Here is an 18,601-nt window from a genome sequence, read left to right as displayed (position 1 = left end):
AATAGATAGCTAGTGGGAAGCAGCTGCATAGCACAGGGAGATCAGCTCAGTGCTTTGTGACCACCTAGAGGGGTGGGAGGGAGATACAAGAGGGAGGGGATATGAGGATATATGTATACGTATAGCTGATTCACTTTGTTATACAAGCAACTAACACAACAATGTAAAGCAATTATACTCCAATAAAGATGTTAAAAAAATTAAAAAATAAAAAACATAGGTGATATATAAATACACATACATATAAATGTATGTCAATATATACTTTCTGGCTATAATTATGTACAATCAAATATACATAGGAAAAGAGATTTTTAAAAGTAGATGAGTACAGTAAAATGCTAAGAGTGGTAATGAGTGATATAATTTCTTCTATGTTTCTATATTTTACAAATTTGCTATGAAAACAGACATTAATCTGCACATAGAAAAACACACTTTATTTTCAAGAAGTAAAACTTTCATAGGGGCAGATTTTTTTGTAGTAATATCAGAATTCAACCATGCCAACATTTCATAGAACTTTCATTTGGCTAAAAGCAGAGTATCCACTATAGCATTACTATACAAAGGAGGCTACGTACTTATCTACTACATGAGAATAGAAAAATGGGAAGTGGGCCTAATTTATACCAGGAAAGATTAAAAACTAAAGCACTTTCTGTTGAATAAAAATAGCAGGGGGCTGGGCTGGCTAGCTGATCTTCAGGGCTACCATCCAGTGAACTGACAAGAAGTAAAGACATTCCCACAGTTGTTCCTCCCAGGATTTTAGCAAAATTGCATGACCATTGATTAGCAATGTTTAAGGGTTTTAGAAATCAAAAACACACAGCTTTACTATGCAAGACCCTGAGCAAAAAAGTATATGTGTAATTACTGAATATATGTTCAGTAATTTGACCTTGAATTTAAAGTAGTAATTAGGACTGAAACTTATTGTTGCTTTTGTCAGTGTGAACAGAGCTTGGATAACAGGAATATAAATCTCCCCCAAATGACAGCATGTGATTTATACACATGGCTCATAATCCCATACATTATTACTCTGGGATATCCTTTGGCAAGATATGAGTTGGGAGATAGGATTTATTCTCAGTCTGTTCCATTAAGAGGAAAATATATGTGCAAGGAAAGGATCAAATCTTTTTTCTCTCAAAATTACTGTCTTCAACTATAAACATATCTTAATTATTTAGTATATTTCAGGTAACTGGTTACTAAAAGATAAAAGGCAGTATTTGCTCTACAAAAATAAAGAAATGAAAAATAAACCAAAAAAACCTTTCCCATCTAGTTTTGAAGATGTCACACACAGTAAAACAGAGGGAATACAAGGGAATATGTGGTACAATCAAAGAAGTGCAGGAGTTCTGTTGGGGCAGAGCTTATGGCTGGGGGAGCTCTGATGAGCGGGGGAGAAACAAAGTGAGCCTTCCTGGAAGGAAGGATGAGGGTTGAGTAAGTGATGAGACACGAGGGGACTCCAGGAAGGTCCTTGAATGAACAAGTTACAGACACAGAACATGGGCCACGTTTAGAAGGCAGTGTAGAGACCAACTAGGCTATAGCGAAGGATGCAAGTAGGGGAGAGAGAGATTGGGGAACTTAGGGAACGGTCCCGTAGTCATGGAGGGAATTCCACACTTAACTAAAAACTCTGGTTTTTGTCCTACAGTACAGTAGTTACCATCTCATGCTCTGGAGTCAGACAAAGGTTTGAATCCCAGCGCCACCATTTAGGTTGCCACATGACCTTAGGCACATTAATTACATTTTCTCCTTTACTTTTTCCCTTCCTTCTTTCCTTCCTTCCTTCTCACCTCCCTTCCTTCTTTTTTTTTTTTCCAAGTTTGACTTCACTTTTTTTAACTTTTCATTACGAAAAATTTCAAAGATACGTACAAGTGAACTGTGCAATACATCCCATGTACCCATTGCTCCCCTTCAATAACCTTCGACATCTGACATCCCTTCTTTCATCTACAACCTTCCCACTCCCTCCCCGCTATCCTCCTTACCTATAGCACTAGGCCTGATGTGATTAAGCATCTGGGGAAACTCTATGTGTGGCGCCAATTTAAGGAGTCCCTGCAGGTGGGAAGAGTTAGGAAAGGATATCCAAGGAGGACCCATGTGAAAGCAACATTGCCCTTAGGTTGGAGATACTGGGGTCCCAAGCTGGGTCTCATGCTTTAAAGGGCTTGCTCCCACCTGCCTCCGGCGTCTCCCCTTCCCACACGGAAAGGGGTCCCAAGGAGATGTGCAAATCCAAAGCCTGTGCCTCCTTCAACAGGCCTGGTTCCTGGGCCCCCGGAATTCCCTGCCTAAATGTCTTGAGGTCACTACCAGGACATGCTCTACACTGTATGTGCACCACTACCTGCTGGCAAGGTGGCTGGTTGAGAGGTGGATGTGGGCAGAGCTTGGACCTGTGGGCTGAGTCCACGCACACATGTGGAGGCCCCTCAGCATGCTGACTGAGAGAGGAGAGGCAGAAGGAAAGGCGTTGTTTCTGCAGACCAAGAGCTCTCTTCCGGAGATCCATTCTTGCCCCCATGCCCCACAAACAATAAGGGCAGCACTTTAAAAGTGAGGAACGTCTATAATTTTCCTCAACGTTCTTGAATTTAAATTTATGCTACTGATGCCCTTTGTCAGGTCAGCCCCTAGGACTGCCAAAGACCCAGACGAGCAGTGTCTGAGTACCTGGAAGAATGGAATAAGAGGTCACACGTGAAACAAGGAAGTTGGCCAATACAGTTGTCATCAGAATAACAGAGTTGCATTAAACCAGGAGGCCAGGGCAGACCAACATTTCCTTGGTAAGCAGATCTTTTCAAGGGCTTTCTCTATTAGAGAGTCAAAACCCTATAGTATTTAAAAAACAAAACAAAACAAACGAACCTGTGGATGCTTCTGTACCTCTCTACAAAACAGAATTATTGTTTAAGCACATATTTCATTTTGGAAGAAGGAAAGTGCTACAAGTAATACCTATTACATCCTAGAATTTAGCCATTAAAGTACAAGGATGAAACGTAAAATAGATAGCTAGTGGGAAGCAACCGCATAGCACAGGGAGATCAGCTCGGTGCTTTGTGACCACCTAGAGGGGTGGGATAGGGAGGGTGGGAGGGAGGGAGATGCAAGAGGGAAGAGATATGGGAACATATGTATATGTATAACTGATTCACTTTGTTATAAAGCAGAAACCAACACACCATTGTAAAGCAATTATACTCCAATTAAGATGTTAAAAAAAAAAAAAAAGTCCAAGTATGGTGCAGGGGGAGAGTGTGCTAAATGTCTTAACAGGCATATACCTAAAGAAAAAAAGTAGAAAACGCAAAGTAGGGCAGCCCAAAACAGCAATTAGGATTTTTCATTCCTGAGTGGATAATGTGTAGTTTCATTTAAACAGGAACACAATCTTCATTAACTTAATCTGTAAAAGCAGTAACTCCAACTCCCAGCTATTGCCCGAGTAAGGCATTTTTAGACACATCATTGCTACTTCGAAATTAAAAGTGAATCAGTCCTGTGGAGTTAATTACCAGTAAATACAACCTGAAGTAGGTCTCCCACATGGCACTGAACCAGCATAAGATGTTCTCAGTGTTAGCCAGAAGCACTGCAATGTATCAGATACTTGAAAAGCTAAGTTTATAGACTTGGCAACCGTTTATAGGAATAGAGGGGAAAATCGTTAGTAGCACCCACAGTGAGAAACATGGATAAAGGCCTAATTAAAAGAAGATCTTTTTGACAGAGATTTAGACAAGCGTCCCCCAGCCCCACCCAAAAAAAATTCAGCTCTCTGTTGTTGCAGCCTATTCCCCAAATCAGTTATACTTACAAAAAGGAAATTACACTTATTTCTTTTCAATGCTGGCATATGGATCCTATTTAGTTATAAAAGGTAGAAATAATTTTAGAAACTAAAAGTAAAATTAAATAAAGCCAGAACAAAGAAATTACTTTCATCACCAGTGCTTCAGGATACAGTGTCACCTGCTTCAGCGTTCTCGAGGAGGTATGCAAGAAGATCAGAGACCGAAGAAAAAAACTCGGAGGAATAGTTCTCTGAACTTTAATTAAATATTTGAATCAAGAAAAATGGGAACAGATGAAACCTTAGTAAGAGAGAAATGGTGCATGCACAAAGGGGATAGATTAATAAAATGACTGCTGATCTATTATTGGTAATGAACACATTTGTTTTGTTTTGTTTTTCTACAAACATGTCAAAGTTTCCTGCAACTCCCATAATTATTCAAACGCACAAGTGTTCCCACTATCCTGGCTTACAAATGTCCAGGAGGCCAACAAAGCAAGCTGTTTTGGTTCCTGAATTACACAGTTAATTGAGGCTGTTCAGCCCCAGATTTGATGTAGTGAACAGTCAGAATTGCTGGTAGCTGAGTATCTTATTACTTTACTCTCATTTTTATTTTCTAAAGTGATTTCACACAATTTTGCATTTCAAATATTTCTAAATAAATTTAGTAAACCAGAGATGAAAATGGCAAGCCTCAAATCATATGTTTTAGAACAGATTCCCAATTTGAACTGTTCATTTTATATAACTGAGTTTATTACACCTTCTTTAACAGATATGATATTAATGGTAAGTGTCATGGTAATACATAAAAAACACTGTTACTTTCTAATGTGTGACTTGTCTAAACCCTAAAAAGAGCACAGGTGGCTTTGCAGAGCCAAATCATATTATTGATCCATCTTGACCATGGTTCATTTGCAAGATAAAGTCCCACCTGGGAGTCTTCTCATAAATTGGGTCAAGACAAGAAGAACTCTAGGTAGCCAGAGGTGTCTCTGTGTCTCTTTTCAAATAATTGATGGCCACTTCTTCTGGTGTGTGGAAGAAGTAAAATGTCCTTGTCAAATGGGTATTGCTTTAGTACCACATGCCCAATAAGTTCTAGCATCTAGGAGAGCATGCAATAGAGGTTAATATTAGCTATGCAGTCATGGTATTATTAGTGTTTAATTATATCATGTGCACTGAGATATTTTAAATGTTAAAGAGAAAACAGAAGGACTTATTCTCCTTAGCAACCATTAGAGTACAGAATGTTCACAGCTGCAATCACACTCATAAGGCAGGTTAAATTGATGACAAAATGAGGGTAGCAACTAATGTGCATGCTATAGAAAACCTGAAAGTGGTACCTAAAATAGATAGCCCCCTTATGTTTTCCAAAAATCCCATAGCTGGCTCAGACCATCAATCAACACAATGGAAATCTGTCGCTTTAACACTCAATGCCGATTTTCAGTCTTAGAAGTGCAAAGAGGGGGTGTAAAATAATAAATATGGGGGTTTTCCCCCTCACTGGCTAAGATTCTATCTCATTGGGGAATGATTTTACTTTATAAAAACCCTTTTAAAAATAAAGGACTTAAGGTCTTAATGGCAACTCATACTGGTGTGCACATCTGTGGCTTCATTCTTCAGGTTAATATACAAAGGCTAAATTATAGCAGAAGCATCATCGAAGGTAGGTTACTTTCTAAAATGCTTCATAAATATTATTTCCTTCAATATTATTTCCTTTGGCTCATGCACACTCAAGGCGCTTCATATATATTATAAGATGATGAAGGTGGGAATGGTAATTATGTTATCGAAGCTGTTTTTCCAAAACAGTGTTGAAAGAAATTAACCGGTTCTTTCAAAATGTCAGTGTGCAAGTTCCTGAAGTTTCCCGGTGTTTTGACTTTAGGATTTCTCCAAAACGCGAGAACAAAGGGTAAAAATCAGGTGGCCGTCGAAAATGACTTCGCGGACCCCCTGTATACGGAAACCTCGGTTCAGGTATCCCACTGGGGTCGAAGGCGAAATCTTCGCACCGATATATTATTGAGCTTCACCCGCAGGAGTCTTCGTTCAGGCAGGGGATGCTTTCCAAGATCACGAGGCGGTGGTGCCCAAGGGCGATGGAAGCTGGGAATCTCCGCTTCCCACCCGCCCTGCCCGGGTCACCAGTGCTGGCCTGCGGCGCGAGTGCCCAGCTGCGCCTGGGACACCGCAGGCACAGCCGTGGCGGCGGCGGCAGCGGCCGCCGCGTCGCCGATGCCGGGCAGGACGGAGCGCACGGAGCGGCGGAACTCCTCGTTCCTCCACGTGTAGAGCAGCGGGTTGAGCGCGGACAGAGCGCAGCACAGGAGCCAGCTGGCCGCCTGCACACCCCAGGGCACGGGCAGCGAGAAGCCGCTGGCCAGGCTCACCCACACCAGCGGCTGCGTGGCCAGCAAGAAGACGCAGCAGAGCAGCAGCACCGACAGGCCGCTGAGACGCCGCTGCGCCCGCCGCGGGTGCAGCGCTGGGGGCAGGGGCTGGGCCTGAGCCGGGTGCGCGGCACCAGCCGGGCCTGGCGCGTGAGGGGCGCCCGGGAAGGCGGCGGCGGCGGCGCAGCCGGGCAGCTGGTGCAGCAGGTGGAAGTTGAGGACGCTGACCCGCTTGACGCTGACGCGCACGCGGCGCACGATGCCCAGGTAGCAGTGGAGCAGCAGCGCCGTCTGCGCCAGCAGCGCCGCGGCGGCCAGCAGCGCCGGGTAGTGGACGCGCGGGGGCGCGGCGCCGGGACGCGGCGCCCAGGGCGGGAGCAGCAGCACGAGGCCCAGGGCGAGTGCCCAGGACAGCGCCAGCATGCCGGCCGTGTGGCGCCGCTGGTACAGCGCCTGGTAGGTGGCGGGCGCCCGGGTGATGAGCAGGTAGCGGTTCAGGGCCACCAGGCAGTGGGACAAGAGGGACACGGTGAGCCCGAGGCCCAGCAGCCCGCCCCGCAGCAGGCGGTAGCTCCCCCCGGCGCCGTCCCAGTCCCCGGGGGGCTCCGCGGAGCCCGCGGGCAGGAGCCCGAGCACCGCCTCCTGCGGCATCCAGAGGGCGCAGACGCTGAGGTCGGCGGCGCAGCCGTTCACGATGAAGGCGTTGCTGGTCGTCTGCAGCTTTCGGAAGGACGACACGAGATAGATGACCATGCCGTTGGCCAGCGTGCCCCCGATGGCCAGGCCTGAGTACAGGAGGGACACGGGGATGCGCCGGCCCGCCCACGACTCCTCTTCCTCGCAGAGCAGCAACAGCGATCCCCCGGTGGCGGAGGAAGTGGACGTGGAAGAGTTGGTCATTCTGGCCAACTCTTCACACCTCTCTGGCTAGCGTCGGCTTCTCGCAGCGCGGCCCATCCTGACACCCGCCTGCAGAGAGGGCAGAGACATCCCTTCAGCCCTCTGCCACCGACACAAAAGGCTGAAGCAGAATAATGGGCTGGGGGAGGGGGAGAGACGGAGCTCTAGGAGAACGGGGGTGGCAAACGACAGGTGCCTGCCTGGGAAATGTCTCTAGTGCCAGGCGAAGGGCCTCTTTACATTCAGCAAGCACCAGGGAAGCCCTAGGACAGAGCAATACAGAGAACAGTTTCCCCTTCTCCCCCTAAACACACACATAGACACACACACGGGAATGGCAGATGGAGCCCCTAGCTTCCAGGAAAAAGCAGAGCTATCCCACCTGGGGAAAATACCAGGGGAAAGGGGTTGGGGGTATCTTACTTTGGGGCTGGTCCTTAGCTGGCAGTAGCAGAGGGAGGGATGCCAGCAAATACCTCCTCAGCAGCAGCATCCGTGGTCCCGAAATCAACAGGAGGAACTCATCTGGGATCAGTGCCAGGAGCAAGTGCCTCCTTCTCCAACGCGGCATCCACACACATGGCCCTAGGCAGAAACCAGCAGCTGCAGGGAGACTTCTCAGCTGGCAGCAGGGCTGGAGAAGGGGAAGTGGCAGGCTGCAAGCCCAGGCAGGTGGGCAGGTAGTCAGGCGGCAGCAGCAAGGATGCTTGGCTGCAAAAGCAGAAGCTCAGCTCAAGAGGAGAGCAAGCACCCCGTGCTCAGGAGCAAGAGTGGTGGCTGATGAGGGGAACCCACTCGAAGCTCTCTCCCTGCTCAATTATACATCACGCAGGGAAAAGGCAGCCTTTCCACACTTGCATGAATTATTCAATAGCTTCTAACTGGTGAAAGGGAAGAAAAATATCTTGCTCAGAAAGTCCTGTCATTAAACAAGTTTCTCTGTTTTTTCTCAGTCTCTCAATCGCCCTATTTTTCACTTCGCTTCATTTTTCTTTTCTTCTTTTTTTTTTTTCCTTCCATCAATGCTAGAATAAAATTTAATATACCCCCAATGTATTTCATCCCAGTCGGATGCATCCTGGGGGTGAGTTTTTCTGAGAGATAAATATACTCCTAATACCTAGGACTGATCTCTTCCATCCCACATTTTCAGGGAGAACTTATATCCTAATTGAAATTCACTTTTTCTTTGGTAAGGTGGGACATGGGTCATTAGCCACACAAAATCCCCAAGTCTTAATTTCAATCATAATTTCAGTTTTTTTCTCATCACCAAACTCCTTTCTAGAGTGTGGCTTCTGTTTCAGTAATGAAATAGAGGGTAAAAATGAAATGGCCAGAAGTTTACATACAAGTGGGTATCTGGGGGAAAGCAAGGGCCCTGAATGATCCACAGTTTAAGGGGCAAAGTTGTCTCTTTACTGCAGAACTTTTAATCTTGTGGTCTGTCTTAGATAGAGATTTGCAGTCTGATGTTGGAATCTTCCACATGGGAAATTTTTCATAAAAGTCATCACCTCCCACAAATCATTTTTCACCGGGAAAATCATTTATTTGAAATTTTAACTCAATATAGAATATGGTAATATGGCATAATAGAAAAAAATGCTAGGTGGGGTTTCAGGTCACCTGGGTTCTAAGCTGGGTGTCCACCAAATAAATGGCCTTGTGGTGGATTGTCTTCATTCTTGTCAAATAAGAAGTTTCACTCAGTGACTTCCAAGGCCCTTTCTGTTCGAACTTTCTATGAATCCTCATGCATAAATTTGACATTTCTCCACCCTAGTCTGACACCTGAAATATACCTACTCTGTCTAACATGTAATGTAGTCAGTCTCAGGTCACATGGCAGTTTTTTTCCAGTCTGTCCCTAAGGGTGCCTATTCAGGATGAAGCACAAAGTGCACCTCCTCTGCTCTCTGCTTCCCTCTCTCTCTTTCAAAGACAGTGTTAGTTAATGACAACTCTAAGGAGGGAGGGCTAAGTAGGACTTGATGGATTTGGTCCACTTAAGTGGTATCTAATAGTTGAGTTGGGGGATTTTTTGCCAGTGTCTTTTATCTGTTGTTATTTGTCTTAAGGCTTTGAGTACATCAAGCACAGCAAGGCTGCAAGAGATCCCTCTAATCATTTATAGTTAAAACTTGTTGAAATAAAAATTTCCTCTCACGTGACGAGGGAGGATTCAAGTTCCAGGTCCTTTGTCCCAGCTGCTGCCTTACGTGGAATGAGCGAAGTCCCTGCTGGGGGACTCCGGTGGCTTGCAGTCACACACTTCTGCCAAGACCCTCCCTTCTTTAGCCCTGGCCTGGAAAGGGACAAGTTTTTGTTTGTTTGGGGGTTTGTTTTTGTTTTAAGCTACTGAATTTACATAATATAGGGTGGGAATTTTTTCTATCTTATTCCCAGCATCAAAACAGTACTCAATTATAATTAATATACTTAGTGAATCAACGAATGGATGCGTGTATAAATGATTTCATTTCTTTCCATGGTGAGACAGTAAATAGTTTTCATTAGCATCTCTTTCCTCCTACCCCGGCAGGAACTTGCTCTGTGAACTATGCCCTCTGATGCTTGTCCAATCTCTCTGCTCTCCACTGCTTGCTTTCCATTGGCCTTACAAAAATGCTGATTTCACGGCAATCCGATAAAGTTTCCCTGCACTTCACCTCCTTCTCAAGGTGCCTACACAGCTCACTCCCTTCCCTGGCAAAAGTGCTCGCTTTCTGTTTCTATTTCCTTTTCTCACATTGGATGCCCACCCCACACTGCTTTTGGCTCTCACCACTGAGACACTTTCCAACTGACCAAAGGTCTGCCCATATATAAAACTGCCTACTGGACATCTCCACATGGCTATTCTATGGGTATCTCAAACCCCAGATGTCCAAAACTGATCCCTTCCTCTTCTTTCCAAATCAGTTCCTCCTTCTCCTGTGTTCTCAGTGACCAGTATCACCAGTATCCTGGTGCCTAAGTCAGAATCCTAGCTATCACCCTTGATTCCTTATTTTCTCTCTTACTCCTGATATCCATCAATCACCAAGTGTCATCACTCTACCATATTAATTTTTTTTTATCTTTTCACTGATCTCTATTCACTTTGCCACTACCTGGCATCAGACAACCATCATCTCTTCTTTGAATTATTCCAACAAGCTCCTAACTCTATGTGCAATCTTACCTTCCTCCAGACAATATGATCTTTCTAAAACCAAAAGACATCACTTGACATATTAAATATATTTATTTTTATCTGTTTCCTACCCTCCACTCTAATATACATTCCTTGGAAAAAGGAGGTTTTACTTTGTTCACTACTATTATTGGCAGCTCCCAGAACAGCACCAGGCACATAGTAGACCCTTAATCAATATTTGTAGGAAAACTAGTAAGCAAATGTCACATTCTGCTTAAAACCTTTCAGTAGGTCACCTGTTGCCCTCAGGAGAATCATAAATATCATCATTGCTAATGATGTACACATACCATATGTACCAAGCATTGTTTTGAGTATTTTTCATCTCTTATTTTATTTAGTCCTCGTGCCAGACCTACAAGGTAGCCAGGCTAGGGCCTAAATTTGCAGGCCAGGGCAGGAGTCCAGATAGAAGTCCATAGGCCACATGTCTAAATATTTTAAAATTATAAATCAAGCTATCAAACTGTTAAATAAAACATGTTCTATTCTCCTATCTTGACAAATATGCTAGGAAGCCAGGCTCAAATTTAGAATTCTCGGATTTATAAATTGTTTCATGCCACTGGAATGTGACAACTCAGAGAGTTTGCCTCTGGCCCACAGTTTGCCCCAGTTTTTCCCCACTCTCTGTTCGACCATCACATGCCAGAGGGGCCTTATTTTAACATAGGACACGCCAGCCTGCCCATCCGAGTTTCATTCACATCCTTGTCACACAGCCACTCCTTGGCAACACCTCAGACCTAGGGTGGTACCTGGAAGGCATAGTCAGTCATCAGAAGGGCAAAGCCAGAGAGGAGGTCCACACAGCTCATAGAAGTGCGTTCCTGGCGACCAGGCACAGAATTCTGGGGTCCTGGTAACGAACATGGTCTAGAAAGGGGATGTAAGGTTTAGGGAAACTTGTCCCCTTAAATCCATTTAATAGATGAGAAAACAGAGTCACAAAGAGGTTAAATAACTTGCCCAAGTTCAGCTAGGAAGTGACATAACTAAGAGTCAAACCCACTACCCCATACTCAACCACTACACTATACCGCCTCCTTTGGTGAAGTTTAATATTCTTAACGTGGATTAGCTGATATAGATTAAGCTAATGTAACAAGGAGACCCAAAACTATAGAGGTTTTAAAAAATAATGAGCAGTCCAGATGGAAGACAGATCAACCCCCCAGGGCCATTGAGAAACCCAGGTATCTTCTTAGTGCTCCACCACCTCTTAGGGTGATGATAGTATTCAATTTATGCGGGATGGTCCCTGGCCAGCAGCAACTGCATCACTTGGAAACGTGTTAGAAATGATTCAGACCTCCTGAATCATAATTCCTGGTGATGGGGCCCAGTGATCTGTGTTTTAACGAGCCCTCCAGGTAACTCTGATGCGTGCTACAGTTCAAGAGCCAGTGCCCTGGGATGTTATCCTTGTCTACATGGCTGACATTGTTTCCCTGCTACCATGTCCACATTCCAGCTGGCAGGGATTGGATAAAAAGAAAGTGGGGTAGCCAGCTTTCTACTTAAGGATGTGAACTGAAAATTCCACTAATCACTTTTGCACACAACCCAGTGGCCAAAACCCCAGCAGTCACATGGCTGTCCTTGCTGCAAGAGAAGCTGGGACCACTCTAGCTCACATGCCCTACTAAAACTGGGGAGGGGCAGGAGAACGGAGAGAATGGACACTGGGCAGTGGAGGGGGGCAGTTATCAGGTTTACGCAGGTTTAAACCTGCAAGTTTAAAACAAGACATTATGATTAGGGCCCTATAAACACAGTGCCTAGAGCATACCAGCTTTTTATTTTTTCATTTTTATTTTATTTTATTTTTTATTGAAGTACAGTTGATTTACAATGTTGTATTAATTTCTGCTGTACAGCAAAGTTTATTTGGCTATACATACATTCTTTTTTATGTTCTTTTCCATTATGGTTTATCTCAAGATATTGAATACTGCTGCCTGTGCTATACAGTAGGACCTTGTTGTTTATCCATTCTATATGTAGCAATTTGCATCTGCTGAAACCCAATCTCCCATTCCATCCCTCCCCCACCCCACCCCCTGGCAACCACAAGTCTGTTCTCTATGTCTGTGAGTCTGTTTCTATTTCATAGTTAAGTTCATTTGTGTCGTATTTTAGATTCCACATATTGGTGATATCATATGGTATTTGTCTTTCTCTTTCTGACTTACTCCACTTAGTATGATAATCTCTAGGTCCATCCATGTTGCTGTATATGGCATTATTTCATTCTTCTTTATGGCTGAGTAATATTCCATTGTGTATATGTACCACATCTTCTTTATCCATTCATCTGTCGATGGACATTTAGGTTGCTTCTGTGTCTTGGCTATTGTGAATAGTGCTGCTATGAACATAGGGGTGTATGTCTCTTTTTGAATTATAGTTTCATGCCAGCTTTTTAATACCCTTTGAAAAGGTTTGGTATCTGAAAGAGAATTACTGGCTCTGAAAAACAAAAAGAAAACTTCGAAATAGAAAGGGACATGCTATTAAATAGTCAACTGCAATTCAACTCATTGTTGTTCATAAATTAGTTTAAGGCGGAATCAGGATACATTTTCATGTCTGCTATGATGTGTGATGGGGACTCCAAAAGTGCTGAGGTCTGCAGAAGTCTTAAAACGGTCCCGCATCAATCCCCACGTGACCTCTTACAGCCTCACCTCTCCACCGCGTCCTCACTCACCTCTGCTCCGGCCATGCTGTGGGCGTGCCCTTCCTGACTGTGGCCCAGCCTCTCCTCTCCTTCCCAGCCGGGCATTTCTACGTGTTCAGCGCATGCTATCCCCATGGCTGTCTCTCCACAATCTGCCCCCACTCTTGCCCAGCTAAGTCCTACTCAGCTTCCAGGTATGAGCTCAGGCTGCACCTCATGCAAGGAGTCTTTCTTGATCTCCACGCGCGAGTGTCCAGCCTGGGTGCCCCCAAAGCACCCGAGTATATCCCAGCCGCAGCCAGGCTTCCCGGCTATGTTTATTCCCTCTCCAGCCCGTAAGCTAGTCCAGGGCCAGGCTCTGTTTTTGATCAGAGTGCCTGACACACTGGAAATACTTAAACATTTGTTGACTGAATAGGTCCCTTGGGAACCTTTGATGTGTGGGATCAAAATTTCTATCTCAATTTGCTTCTCAAGAGATACAACCAGCCTCAGTCAAGCTGCAAAGCATTGTGATTTTTCTCAAACACTTTAAAAGCTTCATGTAACCATATCTTCATGCTTTATGTCACCAGATTTTCTTTAAATAGAACTTTTGTTCCTAACAACCCCTCCTCATATAACCTCACCCATGACAGGATCCAGTGTGGATTTTCTAGTACTCAATTTCATAATCCACCAAGACAAGATCTAGCAACTGTCTCGAGTGCTTTGCGAAATCAAGGGGTAAGTGGCAGCACTGACAAAGTGCTCATTTCCTGTGCCTTTCCCGTCTGCTATCAGCCAAGCCACCAAGCAGCCTCACTAAGCACAACACGGAGGCAGTCTAAAATCCCATTTCAAATCCCAGCTGTACTTCCTCGGATCTTGGTCTCTCAGAAGTAACACAACTGAGAATCGTGTTGGTATGGGCCAGTTTGGACTGTAGAAGAGATTTTTTAAAGAGCAACAGCTTTTGATGTTTCACAGCCAAACTTAGGAATAATTCAACTGCATGCGAGCATTCTACCATTACCACAAAGCTCAATGGTCAAGTTTTTAGAAATTAAGAATTTAGAGAATTATGAAGCTGAAAATGACCTATAGTTTGTTCTATCCTGAAGCCCTTTACCTGGGGTATGTGAGACCATGTCATGATGGTCCTCAACTTTTCTCCTGCCCTCAGAGAGATTCTCTATTTCCTCCTCAGTGACGTCAGCTCACTATAGTAAAGTGATCGGGGCGGGGGGTACCGCGGAGCATGGTTCTCAGCTGGGGGCTAGTTTGCCCCCCAGGGTACATTTGGCAATGTCTAGAGACATTTTTGGTTGTCACAGCTTGGGTGGGGCAATGTTATTGGAATCTAATGGATAGAGCCAGGGATGCTGCTAAACATCTCCCAAGGCCCAGGACAGACGCCCGGGACAAAGAATTATCCAGCCAGAGAGGTTAAGAGCTCAGGGTCAAATCCAAGGCCTGTTTGTTATTAGCATGTGACCTCAGGCAAGTGATTTCACCTTTACAAACCTCAGTTTTCTCATTTGTAAATTGAAGATCATGTCAACTACCTCTGAGGAGTCACATAGTGATTAAATTTATGCAAACAGCTCCATGAAGTGGTCATCTTATAAGTGTGCCACACCTATTGGTGACAAAGGTGATTCCCTGCACGGGGCGGGGAGTGGAGGGTGCCCCTTAGTGGAACAGATCTGAATGGGAGGGGGTATGAAACATGGTTTAGATGAGCCATTTCTCTCGCTCTGAGCGTCACTGCCATAGGAAGTCCCTGTAAGCTCGTTTCGGGAACTGTCACCCTCCCTAAATTTGTGTGCAAAAATGTATGTGAGTATTTGTGTATTTTTCTGTAGAAAAGATTGAAGAATTTTATTAGCTGCTCAAAGGAGACTGTAATCTCAAAAAGGTTAAGGACCATTGATGTCATCCAGTCTCCTCACTTAACAAAAAAGAAAATTGAAACCCAAAGAGAGTGAATGACTTACTTACACACGTAGTGAAGGATCTATGTCTCGAACCAAGTTGTCCCATGACACTAAGACAGGTGGCTCCACTGAGGTGGGCTAAGAGATAAATTGTGTTTACCTCATAACAAAATAACTTCACAGCAAAACAACGTAATAAACACAATTCCTCTTTCTAGTCTTATCAACTTATAAATCTCTCTGTTTGTCTTTTCAGTTAATTGAACTGTGATCTTCAAATCTCCTGTACCAAAACCAACCGGGTCTGGGTCAGAGTTACCGTCTGGGCCCGGAAATCTGCGTTTTAACAGGAGATTCTTTCTTACACTAGTATTTGAGAATCACTGCAGTGGAGGACATATAGACTGTTCTTGTTAGTTTCTGAGTGTTGATTTGTAAAGTTGCCAAGGCATTGCTTTTCTGAACTACATTTTCAGCTTTTCCAGGAAAACCAATTTGAACTAAAATTGCTTTGGCTTGGTCTCTGTCCAGAAGTGACTTTTTTCCAGTAAGCGGTTTAATATAGTTTATTTTTTAAATCTGCTTAAAAAATATTTCTGTCTGAAAGAGATGGAAACTGGATGGAGAGAGTTTCATGTTGTCAAGTGTTTAGGAATTATGTTAGGTAGTTTTAGTGATGATATCAAATTACTTTAAGAGAGCGCTGTGTGTGTGTGTGTTTTCACATATCACTGAAAAGAAAAAAAAATCATACATTTTTGGGGGTCTGATCACAATTATCATCATTCTTAATGATGATGGTGGGCAAGATTGACAAGATCAGGAGAGAAATAACAAGAAAAATCTAAGAAATTTCCTTATAATTTTAAAGTCTAAATTAGATTAGGGTACAAGACAACCAGAAGCTGCTACTCTATTTCTGCCTCATCTAGGCAATCAGTGGTGGTTAGAAACACTAATATTTTCTATTTTCTTCATCTCAGAAATAAGGTGCCCAATCCCCATCAATTTCCAGAAGCCCTTTTCTCAGCGTATTCCTTTATTTTCTAATCCTTGAAGACTTTCTCTGGATACTGGGCCAGCCCTGTGAGCCCTGGTGAAAGCAACTGCTAAATAGGTGTTAGAAGACTCCCTGTCCTGGAATTTAAGCGTCGGGGACTTTGCCCCATTTCTGACTGTATCGTACACATCTCCACTTAGGTGCCCCTCAAACACTGTAGATAAAAGTAACCCCTCCCCGGGCTTCCCTGGTGGCGCAGTGGTTAGGAATCCGCCTGCCAATGCAGGGGACACGGGTTCATGCCCTGGTCCGGGAAGATCCCACATGCCGCGGAGCGACTAGGCCCGTGAGCCACAACTACTGAGCCTGCGCGTCTGGAGCCTGTGCTCCGCAACAAGAGAGGCCGCAATAGTGAGAGGCCCACGCACCGCGATGAAGAGTGGCCCCCGCTCGCCGCAACTGGAAAAAGGCCCTTGCACAGAAACGAAGACCCAACACATCCAAAAATAAATAAATAAATTAATTAAAAAAAAAAAAAAAGTAACCCCTCCCGTGTTGCTGCCCATTGGGTGTGGAGTAGGTGGCGATTCTCTGTGCGCAAACACCCTATTGCACCGCCGCGTTTCTTCCCAAACACCTCCATACCCCACACGCAGTGGGAAACCTAAGTGTATACATAGACCCAACCCTGCCAAGACGCTGCTCCAAAGGTCCGGCTTTTCTTCAGGTGGGGCTAGCAATACTCTGTAGTATTCCTTTGCTCATTACATCTGCACCACACTCTCCTCCAGGGTTGTCCTGTAACAGTGTGGTGGACGCTTGTTTTGATGGCCCAGCAAACCCCTCCCTGCACACACTTTTCTGGGACTAGAACACCCGTTGTTCGGAAAACTATCCTTCACTTGATTTCAAAGGGAGGTGACCTGTTCTTCTGTGAGCCCAATCCCAACCCACTAGATATGGTTTGTAAGTCCAGAGGTGAATGTGAGTCCCTTCCCAGAGGTGTGGGCTTGGGTCTGAGAAGCAGCCAGGACCTCTCCGGGTGACTGAAGCTGAAGTTGCGATAAAGCAGCAGCTCCCAGCAGCCCTGTTGTCTGCCGTGCAGAGAAAGAGATAGGGCACACCTGCTGGTTTCCAGATCCTGGGTCCAGCTTTTCCTTAAGTCCAGCCACTTCCTAGTCCTTGGGCTAGAAATAAGCTCCTTGTGTCCTAAGCTGGTTAAAGTTGGGTGTCTCTCACAATCCAAAAAACAAAAAACCCAACCAATACATGATTAGATTAATTTCCCCAACTGTATTGTGAACTCCTTGAAGATATAGATGAAGGCGGGGAGAAGATACCTTCGTACCCTTTTCCCCCTTCTTTTTATTCCCTTATTCCCTTGGGTTCTGAGCACAAGCCCTTGAGCAATATATTTGTTAACTGATAGATGGGGGAGGGGCCCTATTTAGCTTATTATTTCTCAGTCTGAATCTTGATTTTGAAAGCCACTCTGAACAATTAAATATCTTATTTTAAAAAGACAGTGTCAAATATTTGGAAATCTTGGCTTTCTCCCCTCAATTCCTTAATCCTACTGTGTACCAGTAATTAATGAAGAAGTTTTTGTTTTTGTTTTTGTTTAATTTTAAAGCCTAAAAAAGTAATTTCAGGCCCCATGCACCACTTTCTGGTATAATTACTCTGAGGTAAGACCTTGGTGTCACTATTTTTAAAACACTCCCCAGGTGATTCTCATGCAGCCAGAATTTAGAATCATAGTTCCATATGAATCTCACCTTACAATCATTTTAATGTTACATTTACATACATCCTTAAAAGCAGCCAGTTGAGGAAATTGAGTGTCAGGAAAGTCACATTCCAATAAAGTTAAAGTGTTTTCATGCCTCTATTCCAGCAGTCCCTCTCTGACCCCCTCCAACACACAACCCTGCCCCCCCTCCCTTAGTCAATTTTGTACATTTGTGGAAAAGCAGGAAGGATGGAGCAGGCAGTTCATTCATCCCGCAAACCACTTCATCTCCTCTGGGGCCCACCTTAAAGTCTCAGAAGTATGGATCCTGCTGGGGCAGAGAGCTGGTGGGGATCACCACAGCAGGTGACTCCACCGGTCTCAAGATTATTGTTTCTTCGAGTTCCTTGCTGGGTGAACACATTCAGGTTTTTAATTAGGAAAGAAATACCAACATTAATTCTACACCTCCTGCTGTCCTCAAAACCATCTCAACAAATGCTTGCTGCTCTGGGAAGCCTCCTCGTTTACCCACACGCTCTCCTCGGGCCTGCGAGCATTTCCCAGGAAAAAGGTGCCATCAGACTGCATGGGCATTATTTAGGTGTCTGTCTGTGTTCTTCCCGAGACTGTGAACTTGAGCACAGCGGCTTTTACTTTATATCTGTAGCTCCTTGGCAGCCTCTCATAAACTTTGTTGAATGAATGAATGAAATATTAATCTACAGTCAACTTTCCAATCTCTGTGGGTCAGTGTGAATTCTTTTTTTTTTGATGCCTTTCTCATCATCTCCATTCTTTCTAGACCAGCAGAGACACCAGAGCCAGCAGCACATTAAACTTTCCTAAATCCTTTCTGATAAAGCCTCTTCAAAGTTCTGCTCCCAGCAGGAAGATGTCCTGAACCAGA

The 18,601-nt window shown here is 44.4% G+C and overlaps 1 protein-coding gene across 1 annotated transcript; it reads right to left on the bottom strand.

Moving 5' to 3' along the window:
- Positions 1 to 6,006: 6,006 nt before the first annotated feature.
- On the bottom strand, positions 6,007 to 7,155 carry GPR88 (G protein-coupled receptor 88). Its single transcript, XM_059900519.1, has one exon. It carries the CDS (start codon positions 7,153 to 7,155, stop codon positions 6,007 to 6,009), a length of 1,149 nt encoding a protein of 382 aa, XP_059756502.1.
- Positions 7,156 to 18,601: the final 11,446 nt, after the last annotated feature.

The sequence above is a fragment of the Balaenoptera ricei genome, chromosome 1, assembly GCF_028023285.1.
Source record: "Balaenoptera ricei isolate mBalRic1 chromosome 1, mBalRic1.hap2, whole genome shotgun sequence".
NCBI lineage: Eukaryota > Metazoa > Chordata > Mammalia > Artiodactyla > Balaenopteridae > Balaenoptera > Balaenoptera ricei.
Note: the sequence above shows the minus strand (reverse complement) of the source record. Positions and strands in the feature narration are given on the sequence as shown.

Excerpts from the sequence above, each read along its gene's own strand:
- GPR88 (XM_059900519.1), bottom strand. The coding sequence starts at position 7,155 with ATGACCAACTCTTCCACGTCCACTTCCTCCGCCACCGGGGGATCGCTG.